Here is a 13,565-nt window from a genome sequence, read left to right as displayed (position 1 = left end):
AACAAAAACAGACTAATAGATACAAAGAACAAACTGATAGTATCCAGAGGGGATGAGGTGGGGGGATTTGTGAAATAGATAAAGGCATTAAGAGCTACAAACTTTCAGTTATAAAAAATGAGTCATGAAGATGTAATGTACAGAAAAGGAAATATAGTCAATAATATTATAATAATTGTGTGATAACAAATAATAACAAAACTTATTGTGGTGATCACTTCATAAGGTATAAAAATATTGAATCACTATACTATATACCTGAAACTAAAATAGTATTGTAGTTCAACTATAATTAAATTTAAAAAAAACAACTTCACATTCTGAGCAAAGAAATTATCCACAGAACATTAACCATAGGGATTTCCATTCAAGAAGACACTGTAGGTGAGCATGGTACTCAAAACCTCACACAACCACATCAAAATAACAATTAAACTGCCTGAAATCTAGCTGAACAAAAGTCCTATAACGAAGGATATAAAGAAGCAGCCACAGTGAGATCTGTAGGAGGGGCAAAGATGTGGAAGGGGCTGGTCCCATACCTACATATGGTGATTAAAAAATCAGAGGGATAGCTTTGCTATGGAGATCCCCCTGAGGAGCCAGGGCCCCCAACCCCACACCAGAACCACCTGCCCAGGGTTCTAGTGCCAGAAAGATAAGTCCCCATAACTTTTGGCTGTGAAAATCAACAGAGATTATGGCTGAGTGAGATAAAGGGCTTCTAGAGTTCCAGGGGTTCCTCTTAAAGGGCTCACACCATGACTTACTCAGATTCACTCACTCTGAGCTCCAGCTCTGGGCAGGAGCTCAAAAGATGCAAGGATCATATGGGGAAGAACTGAATTGTCTGACATCAGACAATTCAGACAAAGACTGCAGAGGCAGCTTTCTGTAAAAAAAAAAAAAAAAAAAAAAAAAAAAAAATGCTGGCAGAGGCTATTGTTCCTTTGCTGAATCCTCCTCCACAGAGCTGGCTTGTGGGCATCATATCCGAGACTGTCAACCTGGCTAACACTTTTTGTCCCACCCTGGTGATTCCCTGAGACACTGCCCTACCCTATTTGCTGGCCTACCCAAGCCTTTTCCAGTGGCTTCTCCATACAAACAGCCTCTCTTGGCTAATGCTTCAGACTTTCCTAAAATCTCTCCAAGAAGCAGCATCTTGCTAAGTGTCCCCAGGCCAGGTACTAGCAACATCCGGCCTTGGTTCACAGCTTGGTCTCTCCCGGACACCTCCAAACCCAGCACAAGTAGCAGCCATCTGCAGATCACTCTGTAAATCATGCTCAGTGGCCCTCGTGGCTGACCTTGGTCTGCACTTCCCAGGAAGCACCAAAGCCAGTACTGCTAGTGGACAGCTTCAGACCACACCAAAGTACCAACTAACTAACCCCACAAATGACACACTCAAGAGGTGAATAGCAGGCACCAAAGCGCCACTGAAGTGAGTCTTGCTCCATGGAATTAGCCCCTGCACAGCAGCTCTTCCACTTAGTCACAGCCAATCCTCCCATCTGATTGGCCTGGGATCAATCCCTCCCAATGACAAACTAACAATAATGAAGGCTCAACTACAACAGGCAGGTGCACACAGCCCACACAAATGTGCACCTAGAGTGCCCAGCTCAGGTGACTGGGGTCGCTGAGCCACTGGGCCCTAGAGGACACCTACTACATAAGGTCCATAAGACCACTATACCAAGACCTGGAGAAATAGCAGCTCTACCTAATATAGCCAAAATGGGGAGACAAAGAAAAAAGTCTCAAATGAAAGAACAAAAGAACTCTCCAGAAGAATTAAATGAAATGGAGGTAAGGTAACTACCAGACTCAGAATTCAAAAATATGGTCATAAGGATGCTCAAGGAACTTTGTGAGACCTTCAACAGCATAAAAAAAGACATGAGAATTATTTTAAAAAGTCAGAAATGAAGAATATAATAACTGAAATCAATAGTAGTGTAGATGAAGTAGAGAATCAAATCAGCAATTTGGAAGTAAGGAAACAGAAAATACCCAATCAGAACAGCAAAAAAAAAAAAAAAAAAAAGTTTAAATGAGAATAGATCAAGGGGCATCTGGAACAACATCAACCAGACCAATATTTGCATCCTGGGAGTGTCAGAAGGAGAAGAGTGAGAGCAAGAAATTGAAAACCTATCTGAGAAAATAACAGAAAACTTCCCTAACTTGGTGAAGGAAAAAGACATAGAAATCCAGAAAGCACAGAGTCCCAAACAAGATAATTCCAAAGCAGTCCACACCAAGACACATCATAATCAAAATGCCAAAGGTTAAAGACAAAGAGAGAATCTTAAAACCAGCAAGAGAAAATCAGTTAATTATCTAAAAGAGAGCACCCATACGACTATCAGCTGATTTCTAAACAGAAACTTTGCAGACCAGAAGGGATTAGCATGAAATTATTCAAAGTGATGAAAAGCAAGAACCTACAACCAAGATTACTCTAACCAGCACAGTTATCATTTAGAATTGAAGGATAGATAAAGAGTTTCCCAGGCAAGAAAAAGCTAAAGGAGTTTATTACCACCGAACCAGTATTACAAAAAATGTTAAAGGGTCTTTTCTAAGAAGAAAAAAAAACCAGATTACAAAATATGAATAATAACTATGTATTTATCAATACTTTAAATGAAAATGAATTAAATGTTCCAATTAAAAAACATGGTGACTGAATGGATAATAAAACAAGAGCCTCACATAGGCTGTCTATAAGAAACTCATTTCATGTCAAAAGACACAAAGAGAATGAAACGAAAGGGATGGAAAATGATATTTTATGAGAATGGTAACAAACAAACAAAGCTGGGTTAGTAATACTTATACCAGACAACATAGGCTTTATAACAAAGGCTGTAACAGGAGATAAAGAAGGGCCTAGCAACTCCACTTCTGGGCGTTTATCTGAAGAAAATGAAATACTAAATTGAAAAGACACATACATTCATATGTTTATTGAAGCATTATTTACAACAGCCAAGATAAGTGTCTACCAGTAGATGGATGGATAAAGAAGCAGTGCATATATACAATGGAATATGATTCAGCCATAAAAAAGAATGAAATCTTGCCAACTGCAAAAACATGAATGGACCTAGAGGGTGTTATGCTAAGTGAAATAAGTCTGACAGAGAAAGACAAATACCAGATGATTTCACTTATATGTGAAATCTAAAAAACAAAATAAAAGAATAAGCAGAACAGAAACAGACTCATAGATACAGAAAATATTTGGACGGTTGCCAGATGGGAGGATGGGTGAAGGGATTTAAAAATACAAATTGGGAGTTACAGACTAGTCACAGGGATATAAAGTACAGTATAGGAAATATAATCAGTGTAGTAACTATGTATGGTGTCAAATGGATACTAGATGTATTGGGGTGATCACTCCATAAGTTATATAAATGTTTAATCACTTAGTTGCACATCTGAAGCTAATAAATTATTGTATGCCAAACTGTTATTTAAAAATAAAAATATATAAAATATATTTACTACTAAAAAACACATTAACCATAAAAGTTATTTAATTGATAACCTTCACTTCTCCACTAAATAAGTCTTTGGTGCCTACATCAAGGTTATTTGTAGAAGTGCCTATACAGTTTCCCAGTTGAATTCTCCCTCAGCTTTTGATAATTATAGAAGTAAAATCAGTGTAAAATTACTGTCCTTAGTGGCTTTGAAAGGGAACATAGACTATACTGGGAAGGGGCTGTTGTAGCCAATGCTGTCTGTGATTAAAGGGCCGAGGTATGGCTCTGGCCTCAAGGCTTAGCGGTTGGTTATTTATGAGAACTAAATAGCAGACATACCTGCTCCACTAAATTCTGCCTCTGTAAGTCACAGGAACTCTGCCAGAGGAGAGGAAAAGTAACAAGAACAAAGATAATGATCTCAATTTACCTCATCCTAACATTATTTCTGCCTGCAACATGAACTGTGGGAGAATATCAGATGATTCCACTCAGAATTCCAAAACCTTTAACACACAGTTATGGGTCATTTCAGGAACAATGACATAAGATTGAGGATAAACAGGCCTATAGATTAAAGAAAATATATTGCTCTTTGTATTTACCCTACACATTTGCATACACTCTAGTGCTTTCCATACTGAGTTTTTTGATTGGCAATTGCAGTCTACTGTTTGTATTGTAATCTGAGAGTGCTACTTCTTCAGGCTTTTGTTTTTGTTTTAAAGTTCAGTTTGCTCTAAAATAGTTTTAATATATCCCATGAACTTACTGATTCATATACAACTTAACTTTTTTTTTTCTCAGCAAGCCATGTGTGCTGTTGCCGCTGTATTTCACCAACTTGTGAATTCACTCTCACGTTAATTTATGATTATCTCTGGAATTTTATAAATGAACTAGAACAAAGGTTCGTACACAGATGAGTAACTTGCACTGAAATTGAAGTGATTCTAGAACTCTGGTTGACTAGATGGCCAATATTCATTTATGGATTTGTGCCAGATACCTTCAGTGTGTGTCTTAGGACCCACTCTCCAATGAGAAGCATGACAGAAAAGTATGTGTAGGTATTTATTCCTCTGTCTCCCACCCTGCTGAGTATCTAGGGGTTGGCTACATGGCATCTCTCTCAAAAAGGCCACAGTTCCTGTGAAGATACCTTCTTCCTAAAGCTCTCTTCGGAGTTTTCTGCCCCCTACCCTGGAGTGGAGGGAAGCTCCCCTGCTGTTCCAGGTGCTGCATCATGCAGTTTTGCCAAAAAGTCCTGCCCACAACATTTTAAAGATTACATTTGTTAAACCCTCCTCAAATGATTCATTTCACACATGCTGTCTGTTTCCTTCTGGGACTCTGACCCACCCCTGGGGATTAAAAAGAATGAATAGGTCATGTTCCTGCCCTCACAACATGTAATCAAATATGCAGGCTGGCTTCCCTGGCACGTGACCTGTGCGGTTCCACAGATCCCTGCACCCCGAAGGGCCCCATACTTGGTCTAATGCTCTGCTGCCATCACCTCGGAATTCTTGATAATTTTTGAACCAGGGGCCCCCCATTTTCATTTTGCATATGTAGCCACTTCTGCAAATATGGTACAGATGTTGGACACAATGCAACTCTGATAACAATAACGGCCATTTATTGAGGTCTCACTCTGTTCCAAATACTGTTCTTAAAATTGTGTGCATATTAACTGATTTAATCCTCTCAACACCCAGTGGGGAAAAAAAACCCAACTATAATTATGGGCTCTTTTTAGATAAGGAACCAGAGGCACAGAGAAAATTTAGGTTACTTGCCAGAAGTTACACTACTAGAAAGTATAGAATGTGGGATTCCAATTCAGACTTTCTGGCTTCTTCTATGCTACTCTGCTTCTGTGACGGAAGCACAAAAAGAAAAGCCATTTGAGCAGTATTATGGCATGAACTTAAGATTCGGAAAATATCCTGTGTGTCCTATTTAGAAAGATTACCACAGTTCCAGCAAGGACAGAAAATCTGTGCAAAATAAATAATATTGAATTTTTCATATCATGACAGCATAAGACTAGCCGAAGGCATTTGAAAATATTAATAAATCTTTTGGTTTTGACATGTCTCATAGTGTTGAATCTAAATGGGATTTACATCTGCTAATCCCAATATTTAAAAAACTATTTTTCTCTGTTCCTAACAACTCCAGGAAAGCTGTTCAACAACAAGAACAAAAATATTTGTTATTTGCCTCCAGGAAGAAGATAAATAAACAATTTCTAAGAGATAATCTAATTATAGTATTCATTTTTAAAATGCAAAGTTGTTTCTTTAAATGCAAGCACTATACTCCATTGTTTATGAAAAGAAAAAAGAAAGGGCGCACCATTGTAAAGATAGATATCTTCGCCGTCTTAGACATTATAAAATGATACACACCCTAGTTTAATTTTTACACCAAACTATTTAACATCATGCAAGGTCTTGGTTGCTAAGTTTTATGTAATATTTATGTAATTCACTGTCTTCCAAGTAGAGGAAACACACTTTCTTTAGTTATGAAGGTTTCTTGCTGTTTTCTTTTCTCCCCAAACCACTAAGAATCCTTCTTCCTAATCTACAAATGATTTTTTTTTCTCTTTTTAAACATTCTATACTTTAATTCATCATGTTTCTACCTTTGTAGATTATGATTTACCATTTAGACAAGACATACAAATCAGGGGTCACCATTTGGTTATAGGGATCCTTGTAAACATTTCTAAAAGGGCAGGTGACGACTCCCACTGTTATTTTTATTGTACTGTCATAACATTAAGATCCATAACTGAACCTTAAACATCCCAATCTGACATCAAAATCACAACAGATCCCTTTTCCTCCCAAATACATGAGCCGGTTGTCAGGGCTGACTGGTGTGTTTTAAAGGATATCTTGGCCAAGGGTATTATTTTAAGAGATGAGCAAATGGGGAAACCCCAGAGCTGAGCCAATAAAATATGAACTTAAGGTGCAAAGAAGCACTCATAAACATTGCTTAGAACAAGGGGTTCATTGTTTCAAGCCAACCCTTGCAGTGGCTCCTCTGATCTCAGCCCCTCTCTGTGCGTCAGGAAAGCCTCTTCCTTTAACCTGTGGTTTTTTTTCAAGCTGAGCTACTACATTATTTATGACTGTAAATGTGAGTAGCCAGTCTGTACGCTCCTGGTACACAGACACTGAGAGCCCCCCCCCCCCCTCCCTTTTCCCGCTTTGGTATTTTTGTGGGAAAGGATGAAAGGGTTTTCCCCTGGAGCTGATGCGGCTGGGGATGTTGAATTAGCTGCTGTGTCAGTATGAGGTAGACTGAGGATTTCCCAACACATCCTCCACCTGCCTCTGGCCTCACCCAGACACCAGCCTCTAATGACTCACTGTGTCCATGTCTTTCTTTCGAGGGCTTTTTCAAAAATATTCTATTTCTCCCTCTTTCTCATTCTCATTATGCTGTGCCTCTGTTACTCCTGATCTCTTTCTTCTCTCTCATCAGATCTTCTCTACTTAAGAAAAGGAAATTTCTTCACAGAAGTGGCAGGAATATTAAATAAAAAAAATATAAGCAAAAGTGTCATATAAACTAAAAGAGAATCACATTTTTGATTAGAGTTTTTGTTTTGTAGTTTTTGTTTAATGTTGCATGTTTACCCTTTTTTTAAAAAAAACTTTCCCTTAAACTTCCCCTTTTAAATTTTAATTGATGTTCTATTAAATTCTGTCAGTGGGATCCTCAGGCAGAGGTGAGGAGGCAAAGAAGAATGGGATGGTAGAAGCAACAATTACAAGGGATGGCAACAGAGCAATTCTCATGCCCTGGGGAGCTTTGCTCCTGATGGGTGGAGGCTGTAATTGGCACATCATAACCTTTCCTTCTCAGCTAAAGGGAAAACAGGAGACTGTACCTAAATGATCACTCTGTAACTAATGGATTTTCAGCTAATCTAAGCCTCCAGCTATGAAGAAACTAGGACCAAAGGCAGATCCCAGGAAGGGTGGGGGCAGTAAAGAGAAGGGTACCAAGAGAGCCTGGGGCTAGAGAGACCACAGAACTAAAGAGAAAAAGAAAAAAAGGGGGTAGGGGGGAGGGGGAGAAGGGGGAGGGAGAGGAGAGCGGGAGGTGATATTTTTAAAATTGGAAAAATAAAAGGGAAGGCATTGGGGAGGTGGTGGGTGCCTTTCTAGAGGATGTTATCATATCTTCCTACTTCCTGCTGTTACTTTTTATTAAACGTTTACACTGGCTATTTGTGAGTGTCCATTAAAATTTGCAAAAAGCTTTTACTTAAACTGTGATGGTAGCTATCTCTGCTGCCATGTCCATCATTGGACAATAAAATGCATTTCAAGGAAAACAAGAGTCCCTTTGGTCACATTGATGAATGCAACAGGTTGTTGAAGGAGAGAGCTCTCCACCCATAGCAACTTTTTCTCTCTTCAGAAGTTAAGAGTTTTAAAGAATGATATTTTTGCCAATATTAGCATTTTTGATTCCAGGTATAATCCAGGAATATGTACTATAATGGATTTAGATTATCTTTCCTCCCATCCCATTCCTTCACCCTCAAAAAAACAACAACCTTGCATGTGTTTATGGACATGTTTATGTTACACAAGTGTTAATAACCCTGTTGGAGACATGACATAGATAGGCATCTTTAGGTAGATCTGTATATAAATTCCTCTCCACTGGGCACTTGAGTCAGCCAAAAACAACAATAAATATCACTGATGTCTTTCAAATCTTTCAACAGAGTACATAAGCATTGTTTTGTTGTTTTTTTCTTCTAGTGCCAGAAGAGTTTAATGATTTGAGGAAGCAAGAGGAGAAGGGTTAATTTAAAGTTTTGAAAGAATATTTTTTTAAATATATTTTATTGATTTTTTACAGAGAGGAAGGGAGAGGGACAGAGAGTTAGAAACATCAATGAGAGAGAAACATCGACCAGCTGCCTCCTGCACTCTCCCTACTGGGTATGTACCCGCAACCAAGGTACATGCCCTTGACCAGAATCGAACCTGGGACCCTTGAGTCCACAGGCCGAAGCTCTATCCACTGAGCCAAATGGGTCAGGGCATGAAAGAATATTTTTTAAATTTCATATCTTAGCATGCTAAATATATTGTTATAAAATAAATACATGTAAGCATCACATTTATATATTTTTCTGCTTGAGAATTAATATATTGTTTTAAAATATATCTAAGTATTTGACTCTAAGCCAACTGATCAAGTCCGTTGAAAACCATTAATAAACCCGAAGTTCTTCTTTATCAGAAAAATACATGGAGACTAGGAATGATATAAATGTAAATTTCTTGTATTTACTGTTTTTTGTAATTCCTCTAAAACATCTACAACCTTGTCATGTTTATTATACTATCACCATGTAATCCAATATCGATTTCTAACTAAAAGATCTTAGAAATGCTCTACATGTTTATGTTTATATAAACAGAAGATACACTTAAATATTACAAGAAAATTACCAAGTAACTCCTTTTATCTGCATAGGTATTTGATATATAACCCTTAACATTTTTGATAAAGAGATGGCTAAAAAAAGAACAAATTTACCTTAAACACATTTTTGTTTCTAACAAAGTACTGTAGCATTGACTAAGAAAAAAAAATTCACTGATATTCAATAGTTTTCAGGACAAATCAGAGAAGTCTACCTGTAAAAGCTAGATACTGTGAGACTGACTAAAGTTGGCCTAGGAATAATGCATGGAATAGAGTGGAAAGCTTCTCTTCACACAATTACTATATAACATTTGTTTCTTAAAAATAAACAAATCACTACAATAATTTAAAGGTCAAAATAATGTGTTGAGTTTCATAGTTAGTTGTTTATATTGATCTTCACACAATTTCTTCACATTTTATTTTTTTCATTTGGTAAACTCTAAATTGTTTTTCACTTATGGACAAAAAATTATTCTCATCTGACATTTTTTTAAATAGATATTTTGTTAAATATGATTTAGAGTTTGAAATAAGTTTAATTGTTCTTGATGAGCAAAACTTATGTTGGAAAAAAATGTCTTCCTGAATGACAAGATAATTGTAGAAAATCTATTATTTGACTTGAAATGACACAGGCAAGCATTCATAAAAAGGATGTTACTAGATCCTTTTTATATAATTTATCTTATTATGGGAAATGTCAACAGATTCTTTTCACATATTTAAATATCCAGGTGACTTCCTCAATACAAATCCCTTGCCTATTGTTAATTTGGTCATTTGCCCTTAGTCCCTACAATATACATATATTTTAAGATACTAAAATATAAAATAAAATTCTCTTGAGTCTTATAAGAACATGAAACAAGTTGCAGATATTTGCTAATGAATGGTACATAAGGACACTCAAATTCTCAGTGCAGTTAACAATGATATTACAGTGTCACCTTTTCTAAGTACACTTTGACCTATTTTATCATGAAAGAAATACAGAAAACCTTTTTACTAAGTAATGATAGATTGCAACTTTTGGATATATTAGAAGGCATGGTCTGGGGATAATAAAATGAAATTGTGGTTCAATTTTCCTCAGAGACTAGTAGGAAAATTTAGTATCAGAATTAATTTATCAGTAATTTAATGTGAGAAATTTAGTTTGGAATATTAAATTTAAAAAGATCAATATGGTTTATTATTGAAGATAAATCATTACTCAGCAGCTCAAGCATGATAAAAAATAAAAATTTTCTGAAGTTTATATCCAATTATTTCTCTAGGGTAAAATGAATAATTATTTTTCATGGTGTATTTACTGAACTAGTTTTATAATCCAAACAATATAACCAAAATTTCATTGATTTAAAAATATAATCATTCTTAAATGATCAAAATGGTTCTAGAAGTCATTGAATAAAACTATTTATTATTGGTTTTGGTTGTCTTATTCTATGTAGATTTATATAAAGTAATGGCATATAGGTTCAAAATCATACTTAATTCCTTTCTAAAACACAGATACACTTCTTTTGTGAATGATCAAAATATTCAAATATAATAAAATATTTTATTAGAACAGATTTATGACTGGGCTATTGTTTTTTAAAGTATATAATATAATACACTCTTCCGTAACAGACTTTAGATGACCTGAACTGATATTTTCAGTGATTTATTTTGTGAATATGTGAATCATGCTAGATAGACATTTTTCTATTAAAATAGTAAAATTAATTTAAATTATTGAATAATGCTTTAGAAATTGCTACAAAGTAAAAATATATCATGAGCCACATTTGCATGCCACTTAAAGAAGGAAAAGCAATCAAACAAATTTAGAACTAAGCTATATTTTAATGGCTTGAAAGTTTCAAATGAAACCTGTTAATTATATGTCAAAGCAAAGGTGTCCAGGACACCTGATTAGAGCAACCAATGATGACTTACTAAAACTTAATAATGAGAGCTTTGTCTCTGGTAACATGAAACATATGATTTATTATGCACCTTATCCTTCATGCTAGCACTGCTGAGAGCAAATGAGCAGAGCACATTAAGCAACATATATTATAAAAGTATCATGTGCTATTAGGAGCTGCTGCTATCTGACTTTTCAAAGAATATTTTTGAGATATATGAGGAAGTTTTTAATTAAGTGTATAATCAATATGTCAATTTTGAGTCAAAGCAGATTGCATATTTAAAACAGTTTTAAAAGTTCTTACATTAAAATGTTCTCAATTCTTTCAAATTGGTTAAACTTGTTAATACAGTTTTTAGCCTTCAAAAATAAACATATTCTATCTTTTTATTATCTTGACTGTCTGAAGATAATAAATTTTCACCTTCAGTATCTATTAAAACATTTAAATAAAATTATAGCACTTGTAAAATCCTTTTAAATTGGGAAACTTTAATATTATTGCAAGATGAATTATAAGGCACTAATTTACCATTTGATAGTGCCAATCTTTTAAAACTGCCTTGAAAGTATCAACATTGAGTAAAACATAATTTTAAAAATTATTATATAATAATGTTACTAATTAAAGAATTTCAATTAATTTTTATCTCAAATAAAAAGAAATTCTGTATAGGAAAAGACCATGCTGGCATGATTTACATTTCCCTTGCTTCTGAAAATAATCAAATAGTTATTATGTATTTTAATCATTATAGTTAAAAATGTTAGATTGAAACTTTGTTTCTAAACTATTTTTCAGAGAACTTCAGTATCTCTTTCTGAAGCTATTTGATAGACTTTTTTTACAATATTACTTGATCTTGGTTAATTTCATATCAATATTTTCGCAGTAGTTGCCTCCCCTGAATGAGAGATTTTGAGTAGCATATAAATATACACTTATCTGTTTTCTAAATTACCAAAATATAGCTCAAAATGTCCCTGTTACTTTTCTGTCTGTAAATGCTTTTGAAAAATATGTTTATTACTATTTTTTGCTCACATAGTTATTATGTATTATAACTATCCTCGTAAATCTCTTTTCTTTAGACTATTGCCTGTTTACTCATACATTTATACATTAAGTCAGGTTGATATTTTAACAAGCTCTGAAAAGACCTAAATCTACCCCAAAGATATTTGTTTAATTTTCGCTTTTTATATTAAAAACAAAATACATATATGACTTCATTGCCTAAGGCAAAACCTTACCTTGCACCAATGAAAGAAAGGAAACAGAAGCTGGAGAGGAGAGTTATAGAAAATGACTTTATGTAAACATGACCACCTACCAGGCAGCTACTTTACCATTAGAAAAACTTCCACTTTGTAATAACATAGATTAACAAATAAACGAACAACATACCTAAGTTGACAAAGCTCATGACCATGTCAGCATCATTCAGAAAGTTGGTATCATGTAGGCTGGCTAGAGGAGGACTCTGGGTGGTCAGGGGAGTCGTTCGAGATAACTGTATGCGACGAGGATACCCATTGGGAGAGGCTGGGTATCCCTTTCTTGCTCCTCTGCCCTCTCCTGCCAGGGATGCCCTCACTGAGTATTCCGACTCCTCAGGATTTTCTTCATTGGCCATCGCATTGTATAGGTCCAGCATGAAGAGAGGTGCAGAGGAAGCTTGCTTTCCAGGTGAAAATGGTCTGGGTCTGTGAGGCAAACCCAAGATAGAGAGAATTTCCCTCTGTATTTCCCGTCTTTCATGGTTCCGTAGTCTTCTATAAATAAAACTGGAGTGAACATGATTGTCTCCCAAACCTCCTTTTGCATAACCCAGTAAAACCCAGCAGCTCCAGAGGAAACCCACAATACCCCTAAATAAAAATACACTCAGATGCATTTTTGTCCAAAAGCAAAGTTGATGTTTTTAGTCCTTCTTGTCCTCTTAAAAAAGAATCTAAGTTTCAAGGAGGTACAATTTCCCAGTAGCAGAAAAAACAAATTTACCTATTCTTCATGACAGTGACATTTCTGTACCCAACATCCTCACTGATTTTCCTGCCCTATTTTAAATATTTTGGAATATGTCAAGAGTAGTTATTTCTAAGAAAGCTGAAACTCAAGTTTCCAATTATCCACAGTTGTTAAGAGTTTTTGCTGCATTGATGTAGCAGAAGACGGCTAATATTATTTGATCAGATGACCTAGGCATTCCTATATGAATTTATGATAATCAGGCCTTTGGTATTTGAATTAACGAAAGTTGATCTTCTGATAAACTGTAGTTCCCAAAGTTATCTTCACTTGCTCTTGAGTTCTTCTCAACCCTGAAGCTCTTTCCAAGACAAATCCTGATTTCTGCATCACAGATCTATGCTGATCTGCACCTTGGTGTTGGAATATCTATTTGTCCGGCAGCTTGGTGATAACTTTAACATCTTTTGTGTCGTCTTAGTGTCAAATACGACTCAAGGTTGTACTATTCAAGTAAATGTGTTTCCCTGTATTTACTTGAAAACCGTCCTCTAAGTCCATTCACTCACTCCCTTTCTCCTTCTTACAGTTAATTCCACCTCCAGCAGGCACAAATATACCAGCCCTCTTCAAGGGAGATCTAAAGAGTAATGTAAGCACAGCCCTGCTGGGAGAGAAGAGGCTTCTCATT

General features: G+C 35.7%; 1 protein-coding gene across 1 annotated transcript in view; it reads right to left on the bottom strand.

The window, feature by feature from the left end:
• BMP5 (bone morphogenetic protein 5) overlaps positions 1-13,502 on the bottom strand; it is a 117,159-nt gene extending 103,657 nt beyond the window's left edge. Inside the window, exon 1 of the mRNA XM_070418366.1 lies at positions 12,311-13,502. Coding sequence (XP_070274467.1) covers positions 12,311-12,800 — 490 coding nt within the window. The 5' untranslated portion in view covers positions 12,801-13,502. The remainder of the gene's footprint in view (positions 1-12,310) is intronic.
• Between the last annotated feature and the right edge of the window lie 63 nt (positions 13,503-13,565).

This window comes from Myotis yumanensis, unplaced genomic scaffold (genome assembly GCF_028538775.1).
Source record: "Myotis yumanensis isolate MYYU_CA2020_CCGP unplaced genomic scaffold, mMyoYum1.0.hap1 SCAF_6, whole genome shotgun sequence".
Lineage (NCBI taxonomy): Eukaryota > Metazoa > Chordata > Mammalia > Chiroptera > Vespertilionidae > Myotis > Myotis yumanensis.
The sequence above is the reverse complement of the archived record's forward strand: the minus strand, read 5'-3'. Positions and strand labels throughout refer to the sequence as shown.